This window comes from Anomaloglossus baeobatrachus, chromosome 1 (genome assembly GCF_048569485.1).
Source record: "Anomaloglossus baeobatrachus isolate aAnoBae1 chromosome 1, aAnoBae1.hap1, whole genome shotgun sequence".
Classification (NCBI taxonomy): Eukaryota; Metazoa; Chordata; class Amphibia; order Anura; family Aromobatidae; genus Anomaloglossus; species Anomaloglossus baeobatrachus.
The window spans coordinates 660,653,018-660,672,445 of NC_134353.1; the positions used below are offsets into that span (position 1 = coordinate 660,653,018).

A 19,428-nucleotide genomic window follows, 5' to 3' on the forward strand; every position below is an offset into this window, starting at 1 on the left:
CCAAGACCTATTATATGTATCCTGGGTCTACTGGAAGGGGGGGGTGGACTTGAGTTCGCCGGTAATGGTCGGTATTACACGTCTCTTGTACCAGGCTAGGAAACTGTTGGCCTACCACTGGTTGGACCCAGCGCCTCCGGTCATCGGGGATTTTAGGGAAAGAGTAAACGCTATACTTCGACTGGAGAGAGGAGTATACCTTAAAAGAAATGCATTGAAAAAGTTCTATAAGATCTGGGGGGCATGGTTGGATACCCCAGGCCTTCCCTCCTCGGCGTTACTGCAGGACAGTGCGAGCGACCAGGTCCTTCTCCTTCTGACCGGTTAACAAATTTCCTCAAATAGGGTGATATGCGTACTGCTGGAATGTGTGTGCATGTATATGTGTGTGCATGTATATGTGTGTGCATGTATATGTGCGTGCGTGCGTGTATGTATATGTGTATATATATATATATATATATATATATATATATATATATAATGTCATAATGATGCTGGGTAAGCTATACTATGGAGAATATATTGGGAAATAATATGCACTTTGAGACCCATATTGAAATGAGACGTGGACTGCGGGTGCATTGTTTATTATGTTATTTGTGTGGTTTTTCTTATTGACTAAAGGTTTTTTCCCTTTCTGTGATATTTCTATGGAGGGAATTATTTTATGTGTTGTATAATTTTGCTGTTAAATAAAAATGAACCTGATTTAAAAAAAGATCTATCACAGGACTTGGAAGATTTTCCTGTCCTGGTGTCGTTCTACCGACCATCCTCCTTGGCCGTTCTCCTTGCCGACCCTTCTGTCTTTTCTACAGTCCGGTCTGCAGCTAGGACTGTCCCTTAACTCTCTCAAGGGACAGGTCTCGGCCCTGTCAGTTCTGTTCCAGCGGCGTCTCGCTCGGCTGGCTCAGGTCCGCACCTTCATGCAGGGCGCTTCTCACATCATCCCGCCTTACCGGCGGCCCTTGGACCCCTGGGACCTTAACTTGGTTCTCACGGTCTTGCAGAAACCCCCCTTTGAGCCCCTTAGGGAGGTTTCTTTGCACCGCCTCTCACAGAAAGTGGCCTTTCTGGTTGCTATAACTTCTCTCAGGAGAGTTTCTGATTTGGCGGCGCTCTCCTCGGAGTCACCTTTTTTGGTCTTTCATCAAGACAAGGTGGTTCTCCGTCCGACTCCGGACTTTCTTCCTAAGGTGGTCTCTCCCTTCCACCTTAACCAGGACATTACCTTACCTTCCTTCTGTCCGGCCCCCTGTTCATCGCTTTGAAAAAGCTCTACATACTCTAGATCTGGTGCGTGCTCTCCGGATCTATGTGTCTCGCACCGCTGCACTTAGGCGGTGCACCTCTCATTTTGTGCTAACCACAGATCGGCGCAAGGGTCTCCTTGCTTCTAAGCCGACCTTAGCCCGTTGGATTCGGTCGGCCATTTCGGACGCCTACCAAATTTCGCAGGCTCCTCCCCCGCCGGGGATCAAAGTGCACTCGACCAGAGCTTTCGGTGCCTCTTGGGCTTTTCGGCACCAGGCTACGGCTCAGCAAGTCTGTCAGGCTGCCACTTGGGCTAGCCTGCATACCTTCTCGAAGCACTATCAAGTGAATGCTCATGCTTCGGCAGATGCGAGCTTGGGCAGACGCATCCTTCAGGCGGCGGTCGCCCATTTGTGAAGTTAGGTCCTGCCTACTTCTTAGTTTTATGTTTATTTCCCACCCAGGGACTGCTTTGGAACGTCCCAAGGTTTGGGTCTCCTAAAGGAACGATAAAGAAAAAGAGAATTTTGTTTACTTACCGTAAATTCTTTTTCTTATAGTTCCGTCTTGGGAGACCCAGCACCCTCCCTGGTGCCTGTTGGCAATTTTCTTGTTCCGTGTGTTTTCACATGCTGTTGTCGTGAACAGAGTCTCCGGTTGTTCCGGTTCTTGCTCTGTTCTACTTTTGGGTGGCTATTCTCTTTCAGCTTTTGCACTAAACTGGTTAGGACTGGTTGACCAGGGGGTGTATAGGCTCAGAGGGAGGAGCTACACCTTTTAGGTGTAGTACTTTGTGTGTCCTCCGGAAGCAGAAGCTATACACCCCAAGGTTTGGGTCTCCCAAGATGGAACTATAAGAAAAAGAATTTACGGTAAGTAAACAAAATTCTCTTTTTTTTCACTTTTAGAAAAGTGGACCCCAAATTCTCTCATAGGTACCCTAACAGAGCAGTGGATGGGTCCAGGGCCGGCTCGCCCGCTTTTCTCTGGTGTCCATGTGTGGGTGCAGTGGTGATGTGACATGACTACTGCAGACAAACTGCAGAGATCGTAGCAGCAGTGGGGGGGGAGATGGAGTACAATCTGTCTTTGTTATTTTACATTATGTTCAATCATGTGGGGAACACTTGAAAAACCACTTTGAATCAACGTTTTAGCATTTTTAGCTCCGTACCCGCCAACTTTATATAAAAAAAAAAAAGTAGATTAAGCTTGAATGAGACCTGGCCAAACCTACTCCACAAATTAATCACAATTTTATACCAAATTGAGAAACAAATATGCACCCCTTCCTGACCGGCGTACATTTCTGGCGGTGCTGCACGACCGATTAAAAGCGTTAAATTCAGTAAAGGTGCATGCCTAAAAATTAATATGGCGCATCTTATCCCAGCGCTCCCATTATTAAAACTAGAGAACAAAGCAACAGTCTTAATGAATCAGGGCCAAAGTGGCAATAGTCTTGATTTAGACTCTTTTCGGCGATCTTTCATAGCTGCGTCTAATACAGCCATGACTGAATTACTGTTCTTGGGTAGATCCTAATAAATCCTATTGGCAGTAATGGATGGCACTTTAAAGGACAAGAATAGCACAGCTCTCAAAAATATTAGAAGTTTCAAGGAAATCTCTGAATGCAAGTGTTAATCGACGCTAAGTTGATGAACACTTTATTTTTTGTAGGGGGCAAAATGTTTAGGCAAAAGTTTCCCTTGTTTGCTTACCATGGCTTTCTATTCTTCAGCTTCTGGCGGTTGTGTTTGACACGTTCAATGACATTGAGAAAAAGAAGTTCAAATCTCTGCTTCTGCACAAGCGGACAGCGACGCAGCACAGCTACCAGCTGCTGCTCAGCCCTCAGGTATAAAGATTCGGCATAATGGAGTTATATTGTGCTCCTGCTTCACGCTGTCATTTGTGGGGCCGGTGATTTATATATTCATTTGTAGTAACACGAAGAAGTGAGAGCACCGGAGCTCAGAGAGATCTATCTGTGATGTCTGCAGATCAGCCAACCGGTACAGAATATGCTCTGTTCACCTGTCAGATACAGGATTAATTCTAGTAGTGCTGAAAAGGTAGCTTAAGTGACAAAAGCGAGACTGAAATCACCCTGCCTATATATATTTATTTTGCATAAGTCCTAGAAGTGTTGTTTTTTTTATTTTTAGTATATATGCATTTAAGTAATCTTTTTTTAAATGTTCTCTTTAGGAGCACACCAGTCATCTGCCTCCTGTTTTCCTCATTCCCGGTTGTGCTTCACTCATCTACATTTACAGTTCAGGCCAGGTGCATAGCCGCGCCGTGGATCCGAACTGTGCTTTCTATTAGGCTGCTAACAAAGGTAGAATTGCCTGTGCAGCATAAGAGAAGCACAGGGGCACTGTGTCTCTCTTAGGCTGGTTTCACACATCCAATTTTCACCTTGCGGCACAATCCGGTAAACACCGGAAAGAACGGATCCGGTATTTATTGCCGCCTGATAAGTTCTTTCCCCCATAGACTTGTATTAGTGCCGGATTGTGCCGCACGGCCTTGCGTTGAATCCGGCTTTTGCCGGATCTGGCGTAAATAGCTGATCCGGTGGCCGGATGGAACGCCGCTTGCAGCGTTGTTTGTCTCCGGCGAAAAACCGTATGGCGCCGGATCTGGCGCCGGGCGGCGTGAGTTACAATGAAAGCCTATGGGTGCCAGATCCGTCATCATCTGGCATATCACAGAATCCAACGACTGATTCGGTTTTTTGAACTGCGCATGCGAAGTAGCACAACGGATCCATCAAAAAACAGAAGGAACGGATCCATTTTTTCGCCGGATCCGTTGCATCAGTTTTTTTGCCGGATTGTGTCGGACGGCAAAAAACGGATGTGTGAAAGCAGCCTAAATACGATCCAGCCAGGATAAGTGCGGTGAAGGGGTTAAGAGTGGTGCAAGCAAGCTCTAAAGCATAGAGCCTTCTAGCAGCATGCACTCCTTTTCTAGGTTGCCAGCAACTCTTAAGACTTGCTAAGATGGCTGGTAACCTAGGCAATTATCTATACACTATAGAATTAACAATTCTCTCCATTCTAATGAACAATTGTTAATAAGAGGTAAATTGCAAGTTTGTATTTAAAAACCATTTTTCTGTTTTAAAAAAAAAAAACCCCAAACTCCAGCTCTTCAGGTGAAGGAACCAAAATGATTTTTCAACATGCAGGAACAAAAATCACATGACCAGCGCTACGCATTTCGGGTAAAAAAGAATCACCCTTAATCATGATGGTGGAAAGTGGGCACTACAAGGTTTATATGTTACCATTAATTAGTATCACAGATGTTCAAATTACTGGAGTACCAAATTTAGCAGACATGTCAAAAAAATGTGTTACAATAAAAACATTTATACAAACATTACTTTTCTTTTTTCTTATATCTGGATCGGGTTTGGTTGGCAATGATGTTTTACCACGTATATTTTCAACAATTTTAAATATAGTTATATGTGGTAAAACATCATTCACAACCAAACCCGATCCAGATATAAGAAAAAAAGAAACGTAATGTTTGTATAAATGTTTTTAATGTAACACATTTGTTTGACGTGTCTACTAACTTTGGTACTCCAGTAATTTGAACATCTGTGATACTAATTAATGGTAACATATAAACCTTGTAGTGCCCACTTTCCACCATCATGATTAAGGGTGATTCTTTTCACCTGAAACGCGTCGCGCTGGTCATGTGATTTTTTTGTTCCTGCATGTTGAAATAAATCCTTTTGGTTCCTTCACCTGAAGAGCTGGATTTCTTGGTGTATTTTTGGATTTACTGGGCTTTGGCAATGCCAAATGATTTTTCTGTTTTACCCATTTAAGAACTTGAGAACCAGCACGGGCAGCAGAAATCAGAGTCTGGCATATTTTTCTCTGAAATGCTCCAGCGTTTCAGAGAAAATATACTTTACAGATCTGGCCACGGACCATAGCATCAAGGTGGCGCCCCTGGCCAGGTCTTCCCAGCACTTTTGCCAGTGATTGGTAGGCCTCTCACTATAGTAGAGATCAGTCAATCACTTCTAGCAGTGTTGGGAAAAGCTGGACTAGTTTCATCCCTGGCCAGAGCCTTAAAGAGCAACAACCGTCGGGATTTTAGGATGCTGAATGTAAGCATACATTTTATTCAGATTGGATGTTTTATTTCAGAAATATGTGCAAGTAAAGTTCCAGCAATGCATTGCTATTTGATTGACAGGTGCAATAGGGGCAGGACTATGTGGATCGGGTCTGGCTATCTATTCCCACCCCTGTCTGTCTGCCTGCACTGAGGTTAACGTCTATGACGGTGGCGGCAGGGGGAGGAAGGCCAGGGAGGCAGACAGGGGCTGGAACGCACATATTCCCGCCCCTATTGCACCTGTCAATCAAATAGCAGTGCATTGCTGGACTTTACTTGCACATATTTCTGAAATAAAATATCCAATCGCTGAATAAAAGGTATGCTTACATTCCGCATTCTAGCGCCAGTATAGCACTGGCTTTACTTTATACATGAAAATCCTGCTGGTTGGTTCCCTTTAAGGTATATTTTACCCTGAAAAGCCGGAGCGTTTCAGAGCAAAATATATCTAGTTGAAATGATGCAGCCAGGATCTGATTCTTCCTACCTATGATTTGGGAAGCATGAATCAGGTGACAGGTTCCCTTCAAGTGATCCCCTCCACTATACATGTTTCCTAGGAGTTTTGGTGAAATAAGGTCCATTTGTGATGCCCGTTAGGTCTTATCCATGGCACTATATTTTTTCAGCAGCTTCATATGAGTTCACAGTATATAGTTTTCTACATAATCAGTATGATTTCATTTTCCATGCTCCAGTACATTGGTGAGGAATAGATACGTTTGTATTATTGCAATGAGACAGTTTTTCCTTTTTAAAATGTTTTGTAATCCCAACCATGATCTGTGACTCTTTCTATATAAGCACTCTTTAGTGGCTTCTTGACCTGTAATATTTATTTTTGCAGAACCCCTCTGGAATTTCTTTCCGACAGTTTGATGGAATGATGAGATTCTACAAGACCCGTTTGTCGACTCGTGATCGATACTTATGCTTTAGAGCTCTGAAACAGAACAGGACAGATAATCTAAGGTAGCAACTGCAAATGTCTATTTCTCATCAAATAAAAGGAACACTACAGTAAGGCCCTAATTCCTCAAACAGCTTTCCCTAGAATTCTGGTGTCAACAGTTTAAAACGTCGCAAAAATGTTCAATTTCAATGTAGATTTACAAATAATTAGTGAGAGAATCCTAATTAAAAAAAATAACACAGTGAGTTCATTAAAGGGACTCTGCCAGGACGTTTTTGCTATGTAACCTGAAGCCAGCATGCTGTAAGAGTTAACATGCAGTTTACAGCCAGGTGTCTATAATCACAAAGTCTGATTTTGTTTACCTGCAGTGTTAGTTTAAGCATCTTTGCTTTATCATTAGTGGGTCTGAGGAGGGCGTGACCTGTAGTCCAACTCCGCCCCTTCTGTGATTAGCAGCTGTTGTCTATGAAAATGTGCACTGAAATCCTGGTGTGGGCAGGGCTAGCTCCCAGAGCTCTGCTAGATACAAAAAAAATAAAATCTTTCACTGTGTCAGAATGGCTGCAGCCACTAATCTAAGTCATACATCGCTAGATTCAGAATCTCTTTGCCTACATTATGCTGCTCTCAGATGAGGTAGCAAAAACATGCTGACAGATTCCCTTTAAATCCAGTCACAATTTTATTAATTCATCATAAAACATATATCATTAATGGTAGCAGTGAATAGAGATAAATTGGCTGGGTATTAATAGAAAGTAGTGTCCTAAAACAAGCATGTACAGTACTGTATCATAGTAATGTATTCACTGTATATACAAGGCAGCAAAAATTTCCCAGGCAAAGCAGCACATGGAAATAAATTATAGTCTATTCCTGGCTACAGAAAAGTTAACTAAGAATCAGGCAGTCCATTGTACCATTCTAGCAGCAGTGTTGGAACTTACAGTGGAACCTTGGTTAACGAGAACAATCCGTTCTGGGAGTGTGCTTGTTAACCAAGTTACTCGTTCAGCAAAGCAAGATTTCCCATAGGAAATCATTGCAATGCAGACAATTCGTTCCACAACTTGTTAAATGTCCCATCCTGGTCCCCTATTGTGCCATTCCACACATGCACAAACACGCACGCACACACACATATTATGCTCACCTTACCTTCCGTTCCATCGCCGGCCTCATGGATCTTGTAGTTTGCCGGTACAGGATGTGTATCGGGTAACCATTGCGACGAGGGAGGAACTTCCGCTGCCAGAGCAAGTTCCTCCCTCGTCGCGATGGTTGCCGATACGGAGATAAGGTATGCACACAAGTGACTATGCAAGGGGAATACATGTAATAGCAGAAGCTGCTGTGTGAATACTGACATGAAAAATTCAATAGCTATATGTAAGAATGAAATGGGAAAAATGGAACCTGCTTTACTGCCATGAACATATGAAAAAAGAGAAATTTAGCTACTGAATTGATCAATGCAATAGAGCCCCAACACTACGCCAAAGTATTTCTCTACGTTGGGGTCCCTAGCTTGTGTGTGTCCTCTCATGCAGTTAAAAAACTTACCGTGTATGGGAAGCTGAGACCCAGGCTATATATACATATGATATGGATTGGCAATAGGTGTGAGTGGGGAGGGTTCACAAACGAAAAACACATCCTGTACCGGCGAACTACAAGAATCATGAGGCTGGCGATGGAACGGAAGGTAAGGTTAGCATAATATATGTGTGTGTGTGTTTGTGCATGCTTGTGTGTGTTTGTGTGGACTGCAAGAGCGGGTTAGAGCGTGCTGGATGTACGGAACCGGAAGTGTGTGCAATGAGTATTTTGCTCGTTCAACAAAGCTTGGTCGTAAACGGAGTTACAAATTTACAGCAAGCTTTGCTCGTTAAGCGAAATACTCACTAACTGGGTTACTCGTTAAGCGAGGGTCCACTGTATATCTTTTTTCAGACATACTTTTTCTAACTCCACGTGGGCATGGAGTTGTTTATAATAGAAGTGGAGATCTGGGGGTGAGACCCTCAGATAGGGGGAGTGCAAGAGGGGGGCGACGCCCCCCTCCTTGCATGGTTAAGGTAGACAAGAGAAAACATCACTATGCCCACTAAGCAAGCCAGTCACGCCCACTAACCTGGAAGGAGAGCATACATTCTAGGCTCATGGTAGATGCTAGAGTGTATGGGCTCCTTCAGTTACACTGCTTTCCACGCCCACCGGCTGTCCTGACGCCTGTGATTGGATGCAGTCAGCTGACACGCTGAAACTCAGGCTGGGGGCGTGTCTGTGCGTCTGACTGTAATTAGCGGCCCAGGCAGTGAATGCGAGGCCTTTGAGCAGCTTACAGCCGTGCCGTAGCCTTTGTAAGTCCACCATGCGCAGTCCCCATTCTCTATTATTTTTGCCACCATTTTTAATCTTCGGATTCTGATCCCCATAGACTTATAGACTTATATGGGGGAGGATTCCGTACCAGATCCTTTTTTTTTTTTTTATTTTAAAGAGCTCACTGGTCCCATTTTTTTTGGGAGTCCGCACAGCTCTACTACTGAACATGACAATACCCCACATTGTGACTGTAGATTACTATTTGGCTGCACCACATGGCTTGGGAGGGAAGGAGCGCCATTTGACTTTTTGAGCATAGAATATTTTGCGGACTCCATTTGCAGAGCTCCTAAGTGATAGAACACCAGAAACCCCCTTAAGTGAGAAAAATTTGGAAATTACACCCCTCTGGGAGTTCATCTATGGGTGTAGCGACGATTTAGTCTCTGACTTCATGGGTGTTTTCCAAATGCACTTAATGTTGCAGAATTAAAACTTGCAAATAAGCCATTCTCATGCCCAGTACATTGTAGTGCCTCTCCATTGTGCGCAGATCGTGTTTCTGGAGTCACACACCCAGTAAATTAAGTATGCTTTCCTTGCTACAACAATGCCAAACATGTGGACATTAAGGCTATGTTGCTTTCTGTCCCTGCAGACATTTCCGCAGCGATTTGAACAGCACACGTGAGCTTCAAATCGCTGCAGAAACAGTGCGTACGGAAAAGCCGATTTCATGCGCTCTGCATGCAGCCCCTCCCATTGACAGAGGGGGGCTGCATGCAGAGCGCACGAAAGAAGTGACATGTCACTTCTTAGTTAAAAGAAAAAGGTTTTTGTACCGTGTTAGCCAGTTGAAAAATGATTGATTGCTCTCAGTGAGAGAAACAAAATTAAAATTTTGTAGTTGTGATACCTTTTAATGGCTAACTAAGATAAAAATAAAATATGATGTTATAAAGCAAGCTTTCGAGACATCTCAGGTCTCTTCCTCATGCATGGTATGACAAAATAGCTGAAGAAACACAAATATATACACAAAACAGGGCAAGATCTTTTAGTTTCAAAGTCCTGCGGTAAAGATCTGTTTTGTTTTGTGTATATATTTGTGTTTCTTCAGATATTTTGTCATACCATGCCTGAGGAAGAGACCTGAGATGTCTCGAAAGCTTGCTTTATAACATCATCATATATTTAATTTTTTTTTCTCTCATGTCACTTCTTAGAACGCAGCGCTTCGGCAGGAGCCGAAGCGCTACATTCTAATACGCCACGTGGGCATGGATTAGGCACAATCTTCATAGATTGTACAGGGGACGCAGGACGCATGCAGTTACGCTGCGGTGCAGAACGCAGCGTAACTGCATGAAAATACGCTACGTGGGCACATAGCCTAACTGTGGTTTAGTCACAATGGGGTGCTCAGAGCAGGTAGTGGGAATTTGAACTTGAGTGCAGATTTTGCTGGATTTCTTTTTTGTTGGGGTGGGAGAGAAAAAGCACTTTTCCAGAACCGTTCTGCTATCAGTAATGTGGAAGTTCCCTATGTTTCCATTAACAGATAACGGACCTGAGTAGGCACTTGTTTATTTGTGGGTTCAGTTGAATGCCATTTTGTGGCAATTTGGAATACAGAACATTTTGGATCAGCTCACATTTATCCTAGACTCTATGCTGAACACTTGCATCAGGAGTTCCATCTACATTTCTGAAATACATGATTCAGGTGAAATCCCCAATGGATCCATTCACTACAATGAGGCAGCAGAGTTACTCCTGACTTTGTTTGGCCTCTGTTCAACAGTGTCTGTCATTTCAAAGCTGCACAAAACTTGTCAATCGCATTTTTGTGTACACCTAAAAAGACTAGTAAAAAGATAGACCCCGCCGTTCCACAGGCCAGACGAGAGTTCAAACTGACTCCCTCTGCCTCATCGCGGCTCAGTCTGTCTGCACTGGACCAAAAGTAATGAGATGCACAGCAGTAATATCCAATGAAAATAAATGTGACGGTGCAAGCCCATAGGAAACTACAAGCTATAAGGGAGAACAGATATGGGCCAAAAAGCACTCAACTTACAGAATATAATAAAAATACAAAATGTATTCATTCAACACCATTAAAACCATTACAAACCAAATACCAATCATCATGTGTATAATAAACATAAAATATGTGGCAAAAGTCATTAAATCCATACAATGATCCACAAAGTACAAAGGTACAATATTTATATAATTCTATGACAGCGATCAAAAGACCATTTATCCAGATATTCAACTATGTTAAATAACAGAACCTACATGTACCAAAAGAGCCCAAAACTAGTGCATAATATAAAAATGTATCAGAAAGTAATAGACATGGTATTGCAATCAAATAGTGTCACTATAAAGATCTTAAATTTCCCAGTATTCAGCAAATAGAATTTTAATCCTTAGTGAGCAACAAGACTCTACCTGGAAATACACCCGGGAGGAGAAAACCTATCAAAACAAATACTGTCCATCCTCTTCCCATGATTAAGCTCAAATAGAGCGACACGCGTAGGGATGGATGTCATACTTACCATCATGTGCAGGTCATTTTTTTTGCCCATTTCAGCATATAGTGCATGGTATTTCTCTTGCGCTCCACTTCACTGCCTCTCAGGATTCTGCCGTGGAGAAGAAATCGGTGTCGCTGGATGTGGTGAGTATGTGTGCGATCTGATTGTGTGTGCGATCCAATGTGTGTGTGTGTGTGTGTGTGTGTGTGTGTGTGAGAGATCGGTTTGTGTGCGGGAGTGTGATCACTGCAGGGCCTCCCGCTTGGCGCCTGGTGAGTGTAATTGCGATGTGCCTATAATGTGTCTATAATGAAATGTCCTGCAGTATCTGTAACTTTTTTAGCTGCATGGACACTTCATTATTGAACCGTGACTAGGGCTTATTTTCGGGGGAGGGCTTATATTTAAGTCTTGCTCCAAAAATGCTGAAAATTCCTGCTAGGGCATATTTTTGGGGGAGGACTTATTTTTGCAAAAACACGATAGTGGCTATATTCAGATTATTATAGAAAAAAATCAAGTGGCACTCACCATATGTAAAAGTAATCCTTTATTGTATTCACATTAAAAGTTCAATCATGGCAGGGAACAGAGGCGCAGGGCCTCCGGACTCTGTTGTGCTTTTGTTTACTTAAGCTAAAGGCTTTATCACCTAGTGATTATCATTGCTGGAGAACAATGTCATGCTCATGGCTGTCCGGAACGCTCCTTCTCTGATTTTTACCTCGCTGTCAATGTACAATCTCTATTGAGAGTCTGGTGTGGGCGGGACAGCTCTCTCAGCTCTGCTGCTTTGCTAAATCTAAAAATTCTAATTTTGTCAGAACGGCTGCACCCAGTAATCTAAGTGATACATTGTTGGATTCAGATGAGGTAGCAAAAACCTGCTGACAGATTCCCTTTAAGTCAGATAAAACCCCAGAAAAACATATACTGGTAATCTATTCACATTAAGAATTTCTCATCCAAAAAAGTTAATTATTTGGTGTTTGTTTTGAATGGCTCGGCCTTAAAGTGTTCAATTTTTCCATAAGTGTTGTACAACTGCATTATCTGAAATTTGTATTTTATAGGTTAACAGAATTTTACCATTTTTATGAAGTGGTGGACTTGAAGTGGAAGGTATGCGAATATCTACAATCTTATCCTAAATGTAAATGTCCATTGACAGTGCAAGAATATTGTGAACAAGCGATCACAGGAATACTAGCTGCACTATAGTCATGCAGTCCAATTAGGCTGCTGATCACCCAACAAACTGGTAAAATAATCTTTGTTCTGCACAAAAACAATCACCGTACTGGCAGCACATCGTCCTGAGTAAACAGGACTCGCACTGCCGAGAACAATGGCAGGATATGGGCTCATAAAGATCTACACTCAACATTGAAATTGCAAAACCAAGAAGGAAATTATGAAAATGACAGAATGGTCAGATGTGTTACTGATGTGCAAATGATGAAAAAATAAAAATAATGTTTAAAGGGAACCTGTCCGGTGCAATATGTACCTAGAACCACGAGCAGTTCTGGGTGCATATTGCTAATCCCTGCCTAACCGTCCCTGTATACACTAGCATAGATAAAGAGATCTTTAGAAAAAGTATTTCTACAGATTGTTTATTATATGCTAATGAGGCCAGGGACTAGTCCCAAGGGCATGAGTTCCCTTGGCTAATCTGTCCCCTTAGCATGTTAGGACGCCCCTGTGGGCATACTAACATGCTAATGAGTGTGCAGAGACTCCGCACATACCTCAGTCTTGATGGCGGCCGACAGAGGATGGATGTGCTCTGGCATGATCCGGAGTCCCCTGGACTTCCAGTCATGCGCACTTTACCTCACTGAAGCTGGGAAGCTGACACCCGGAATCAATTTAGTGCACATGATCGGAGCTTCAGGGGACTCTGGATCATGCACAATGTGCATCCATCCTCCGCTGGCCGCCATGAAGACTGAGGTATGTGCGGAGTCTCTGCACACTCATTAGCATGTTAGTATGCCCACAGGGGTGTTCTACCATGCTATGTGGGCTAGCTAGCCAGTGAACTTACGCCCTTGCGAAATCTCATTAGCTTTTAAGAAACAATCTTTAGAAATACTTTTTCCAAAGATCTCTTTTATCTATGCGAGTGTATACAGGGACGGTTAGGCAGGGATTAGAACTGCTCGTGGTTCTGGGTGCATATTGCACTTGACAGGTTCCCTTTAAACATCTGAATTTCAGTACTGAGTTTGAGCACCACATGCAGAAGTACACCTACTTACATTCTGTGACATCCTATCAATGAGATTACTGGTTTTCTGAGGAATGTTCTGCCATGCTGAATGCACTTGGGCACACAAATCATGGCAGCTCCCATTGCAATTGCTGACCAATGACGTCCCAAATGTGTTCGATGGGAGACAAGACATAACTTGAGACTAAATGAATTTCAGGTTTTTAAACATTGTTTTCTTTCCATTTCTATCACCATTTGCATATCATTGACATATCTATCCATCCTGTGATTTGCATAATTCCACAACTTTTCCTTCTTGGTGTTGCAATTTCCTCATTGAGGAGTGTATTACAGATACTTTTATTGTCATATGAAGTGTGATTTGCCTGTGTAAACAGGCTATTAAAGGGAACAAGTCATGTCTCCAAACACTATCATCCAGCGGTGAATAGCATTACATTGTTGCCTGTCTGCCTTACTGAAAGTGCGGCTATCGGGAGGAAAGCTTTCAATCATAACGTCTTGCACGAAGCACTTACAAACACCATTCACAGCATTGTGAGCAGCGGCTGCAAGCATGCCCCGGCAGTTTGACAGCTTGCAGTCCAAAGATGTGCTGCTGAGTGAGCTGTCAAAGTGCCAGGCAGTGCTTTCATAATGTACACAGTGAGCGATGACTGTAATACCTCTGTGCATAAAGTTAATTTCTTCCCAATTAGACGCACTTTCAGTAAGGCATCCAGACAGCATTCTAATTGTCAAGGCTCCACTCCGGGGTTCGGACCGGTGATCTCTGGTTGTTGGTCGGTTTCCCTCTTGGTTGGACCACAGCCTGTTTTGTGTTTGTCTAACTGCTGAAGGATCTCTTGTCTTTCTTATGCTTTGCCTTCCTATTTCACTTCTTTTCAGGTGCGTGCAATTTCTCATTTGGTTTGCCCAATCACATTTTGGGAGGGGCTATTTATACTCCCTACTCACATGCCTCAATGATAGCTATATTTCTGGATAGATGGTTGTCTGGAGTCCCAGCTCCTTGGTTAATGTTTTCTTACTTCGACATTGCTATTCCCTGCAGTGTTTGTAAATCCTGTCTCAGTTATCTCTTATTTTGTTTCATTTAGGTTTGGGATGGTTTCCATGTATTCTGTTATTCTTTTTGGTTTCTTGTATTCCATAATTTCTGTACAACTGTGTTTGCACGTTCCTAGCCCTGTGCCTCACCCTCTACCTATGTGCACTTCATTTATGTTTTGTTGATTTGTGTTACACTTTGTTTATAGTTAGGGTTCAGTTATGGACACTTGGGGTCAGCTGTCAAAAAGTGGAGGGGGCCATTACATGATCTTAGGGTTCCAACCTCCACTGTGAGGCAGGGACAAATCGGTGTCAGGTCTAGGGCAAGTACTAACCTGTTTTGTGACCTGTAAAACCAGAAATCCACATCTCTCCTGGTTTGTCCATCCCCATGAGAGTGCGAAGGTTCAGTCATAACAGTAATGCTATTAACCTTCAGATTAACCCTATATCTGTAGCTTAACAGACTTTCGTACTACTGTTCGAGTAATGTAAATGAATCTTAAGTATACTGATAATTGAGGAGGATCATACGTAAATGCTTCTATATTGGCATACTCAGTTTTGCAGTTGACTAGGATAATAAAATTATTTTGAGTCTTTCAACAGATTACTGCAGTAAAATTCATGTTTATGATTGAAATTCCATAATACCAATTTTCTTTTATTGGCAGGTACAACGCATTCGAGAGCACTGGTTTGATGACTTGCCTCCTACAGCACTCCTTATCTTTAAAGGTGTGAGACAAATCAGCTGTTTCCTTTTACTAGCTACACTATTACTGAGTGATTTATTATGTGTAAAGGCTTTTTGTATTTTATAAGGACAAAAATGAATGGTAGTTAATGGCTAGAAAGTGTCAATAAGCATAGGGTCATATTCACAAGATATACAAGAATATATTATAAGAATATAATATAAGCATAGTGGATGGTTTTTCTTTTCTGTATTATGCCCAAGTAGCTTTTCTGAATAGGATGTTGTGTGTCGACATGAAGAATAACACTATTTCTGGCCATTTTATGAAACATCTTGCACTTTGCAGGTTCTCTCTTAATTTGCAGTTGACTTTGAGCTGGTGGGAGATTAGCTTTTGTGATGTTTCCCATATACAGCACACAGAGGAATATTTCTGCTATATCTTTAGTTAGCATATAAATGGATGTAAGAGCAGCGAGAAGGAAATTATACAGCAGTACTGACAATGTAGATGTGAATCCAGCTTTCCAATCACCAATAGCAAGATACAACAGTCAGTAGAGGTGGCTCTAATGTCTCTTAGTGCGGTCTCCATTTCCAGTTTTAAAACGTGCTTCATCAGACATTTCTGGTCAACAGCAAGGGAACTGATTCCTAGATATTGGAAGCAGACTGGCGTTCCCACTCGTGCAGAATTTGTATCAGAACTTAATGATACATTCAGGATGGAGGAACTGATAGGCCAAGTAACAGACTCAACAGAGAAGGTCATCAAGGTTTGGACACCCTAGATTATATTTAGAGACGCCGGAACTACCTTTCTGGCTTAAGGTTCCACGAGGTAGTAATAGACTCTGATCATCGATCTGGTCATGTCACTTGGATTTTTGGCCTATAACGGCCTGTGGTGGTCCAGATGGGAATCTTTTACACCTTACCCCCTCCTTCTTCTCTACCCTGCTCATCTTTCTTCCTCCTATATACCTCTTTAACTTTCTTTGCTTTTTTCTATTTGTACCCCCTCTTTTGTCCTTATCTACATTTTTCAGCTCCCTGTGTTATTTTAAACTTGGATCTTCTGCTTAAATTGGCTATGTTAACCATTCAGGTGATCTATTAATAGCATGAAAGTGAACTTGTCCCTTTCTTTGTTCATTAGCATAGGGTACCTTCACACTTTAGCGATGCAGCAGCGATCCGACCAGCGATCTGACCTGGTCAGGATCGCTGCTGCATCGCTACATGGTCGCTGGAGAGCTGTCAAACAGGCAGATCTCACCAGCGACCAGTGACCAGCCCCCAGCCAGCAGCGACGTGCAAGCGACGCTGCGCTTGCACGGAGCCGGCGTCTGGAAGCTGCGGACACTGGTAACTAAGGTAAACATCGGGTATGGTTACCCGATGTTTACATTAGTTACCAGCGCACACCGCTTAGCTTAGCGCTGGCTCCTTGCTCTCCTAGCTACAGTACACATCGGGTTAATTAACCCGATGTGTACAGCAGCTACATGTGCAGGGAGCCGGAGCCGGCAGCACAGGCAGCGTGAGAGCTGCGGAGGCTGGTAACTAAGGTAAATATCGGGTAACCACCTTGGTTACCCGATGTTTATCTTGGTTACAGCTTACCGCAGCTGCCAGATGCCGGCTCCTGCTCCCTGCTCGCTTCATTTCGTCGCTCTCTCGCTGTCACACACAGCGATCTGTGTGTCACAGTGGGAGAGCGCCTTTGAAGAAAACGAACCAGGGCTGTGTGTAACGAGCAGCGATCTCGCAGCAGGGGCCAGATCACTGCTCAGTGTCACACACAGCGAGATCGCTAATGAGGTCACTGCTGCGTCACAAAAAGCGAGCTCGCTGTGTGTGAAGCACCCCTTACTCTGTTGGAAGAGATAACTTAACTTATCAGGGCAACATACATTGCCTTTAGAGGTCATTATCTTGTTTGTTAAACATGCCTTTTTTGTGGTGTTTAAAGTTTAATAAACTTGATTTACACACAAGGGTTGTTACACAGTTCACACCAGTTCTTCAGAGTCTCCTCCTGCCAGATTTCTTTCTCCATCCTTCCCTCTTCTTAGGCTATGTGCCCACATTGTGTTCTGTCCCTGCAGAAATTTCTGCAGCGATTTGAACAGCACACGTGCGCTTCAAATCGCTGCAGAAACAGTCCGTAATGAAAAGCTGATTTCATGCGCTCTGGATGCAGCCCCTCCCATAGACAGAGGGGGGCTGCATCTAAAGCGCACGAAAGAAGTGACATGTTGCTTTTTAGAATGCAGCAATTTGGCAGCATGCAAATCGCCGCGTTCTAAAACGCAATGTGCGCATGGATGCACAATTTTCATAGATTATGCTGGGGACGCAGGACGCACGCGCAGCGTAACTGCATGCAATACACACACGTGGGCACAGAGCCTTAGAGTATAATGGTTGATGTAACCTGACTCCATACTGCTAAATAAGAGGAATTTTAACTGTTTATCAAAGGAGATTGTAAGTTCCGTAAGTTGAAATGGCTTATAAATCTACAAAAAAGACTATTTCTCTGCTAAAATATATTGCAAAGTTTTCTTATATTCACCCGTACTATTGATTTATGAAAATAAATGCAGTTGGGTAAAGATGTCACGATGTGGACTAGGGAAGGTCCGGCGTGAGGCCAAATACACAACTAAACAGGGGTAACACTACGACAAACAAGGGGTACACTGGGGACAGTTTAACAATGGTGGGCCCCAGCGCTAGTGAGAGGGAAGATGGACACCTCCTCCACTTACCTGACTTTGTACCCTGCACTCCTAACCAGTCCCTATACAGGTTCCTCACCTGTCACTGAGCAGGAACCTGAAGCCCTGAGATGACCCTACAGTAGTCCTGGCTAGTGAGCGGACAGGTAAAGGATGCTAGCTCCACTGCTGTACTGAAACGAGACACCAGGAAAGGAAGACAGACAGGTAAAACAGTTCAACAGACTGCTGCAGTCAGAACCAAGACTCCAGCCACACCAGCAACTCGGCAAAGGGTTTCAGCAGCTCCTTCCACCTCCAGGACTACCATCCAAATGAATCAAGAATAACGGCCTTCTCTGCTGGTAGCAGAAGGTATATTAAGGGACTGGGAGTAGTCGCAAACCGGAAACACCTAAGCTGGTAATTGGCCTGCTTGCTGGCAAGGCATACAGCCATTAACCCTACAACTGCCAAAGGAAGAGAAAACACGTTTAAATAGCAGAATCTCACAGGGGAAAGTGAGACTTGGACCCCAAACCTGCCACTAAACTCTTATAGCAGAGAAACTACCATGACACAAGACTTGAGGCCATTATATAGACTGAGATAAATTCACTATATGGTCATGTAAAGCGTCCATAATAGTCTCCAGTGAACAATCACTTCTCCACCTGAAAACAGGGAGTTGTAGCGAAGAAGCATTCTTTTTGTGTGTACTCGTATGATGTTTAACAAAGCTACAATATGTTGATAAATTCAACACCCACTGATAATAAAGGTGACTCTGCTCAACCTGCCCTAATCTATAGAGCAAAGCTGAAAAGTGAGCTGTAGAAAAATGGTAATTGCATATTGTGTGTGCTCCAATGTGAAGTTTATATGTGATGTTTTATTTGTATGAGTAGATATAGCGATACATTCCCTTTAATAACTGAGATGTAAGCTTGACACCTACTGTATTTTAATGCCTTATCTTCCCACATAATGTATGAGATTTTTAATTTACTAATAGTGTTCTGTACCTTCTTAATTAGGTATTAACGTCTTGGCAAATTCCAAAGCATTTCAGTATGCTGTATGTGAGTACAATATTTCATCATCTCTTTTCATTTTATGTATACATGATTGTGAGTTGGGTGACAAATCAGAAGTCGTCTGAACTAGGATGACTGACAGTAGTACATGGTTTATATACCGTGTTTTTCCAAAAATAAGACACTGTCTCATATTTTTTTTTTGGAGAAACATGTTGGGGGTACGTTTACCCCCCCCCCCACCCAAACAACAAAAAAGCAGACCCCCCCCCCCTTCCTTGGAGACTCATACTTACCAGAACTTACCAGACCCGGACGTCTGCGTGGATCCCAGGTCCTTCCTGTGAGCTCCGGTGGTTACTGCACGCTGTTTTTCCCTGCTACTGGCTGACACACACACGCTGACACAATCCAGCCTTACCGAATACTTCTGGCCGCAGGTCCTTGCGCTGCTGCACT

General features: G+C 43.1%; 1 protein-coding gene across 1 annotated transcript in view; it reads left to right on the top strand.

Annotated features, from left to right (window-relative positions):
* TPCN1 (two pore segment channel 1) overlaps positions 1 to 19,428 on the top strand; it is a 126,225-nt gene that overhangs the window by 54,432 nt on the left and 52,365 nt on the right. Inside the window, exons 11-15 of the mRNA XM_075341680.1 lie at positions 3,002 to 3,118; positions 6,266 to 6,390; positions 12,285 to 12,333; positions 15,181 to 15,244; positions 18,970 to 19,014. Of these exons, the coding sequence (XP_075197795.1) occupies positions 3,002 to 3,118; positions 6,266 to 6,390; positions 12,285 to 12,333; positions 15,181 to 15,244; positions 18,970 to 19,014 (400 nt within the window). The remainder of the gene's footprint in view (positions 1 to 3,001; positions 3,119 to 6,265; positions 6,391 to 12,284; positions 12,334 to 15,180; positions 15,245 to 18,969; positions 19,015 to 19,428) is intronic.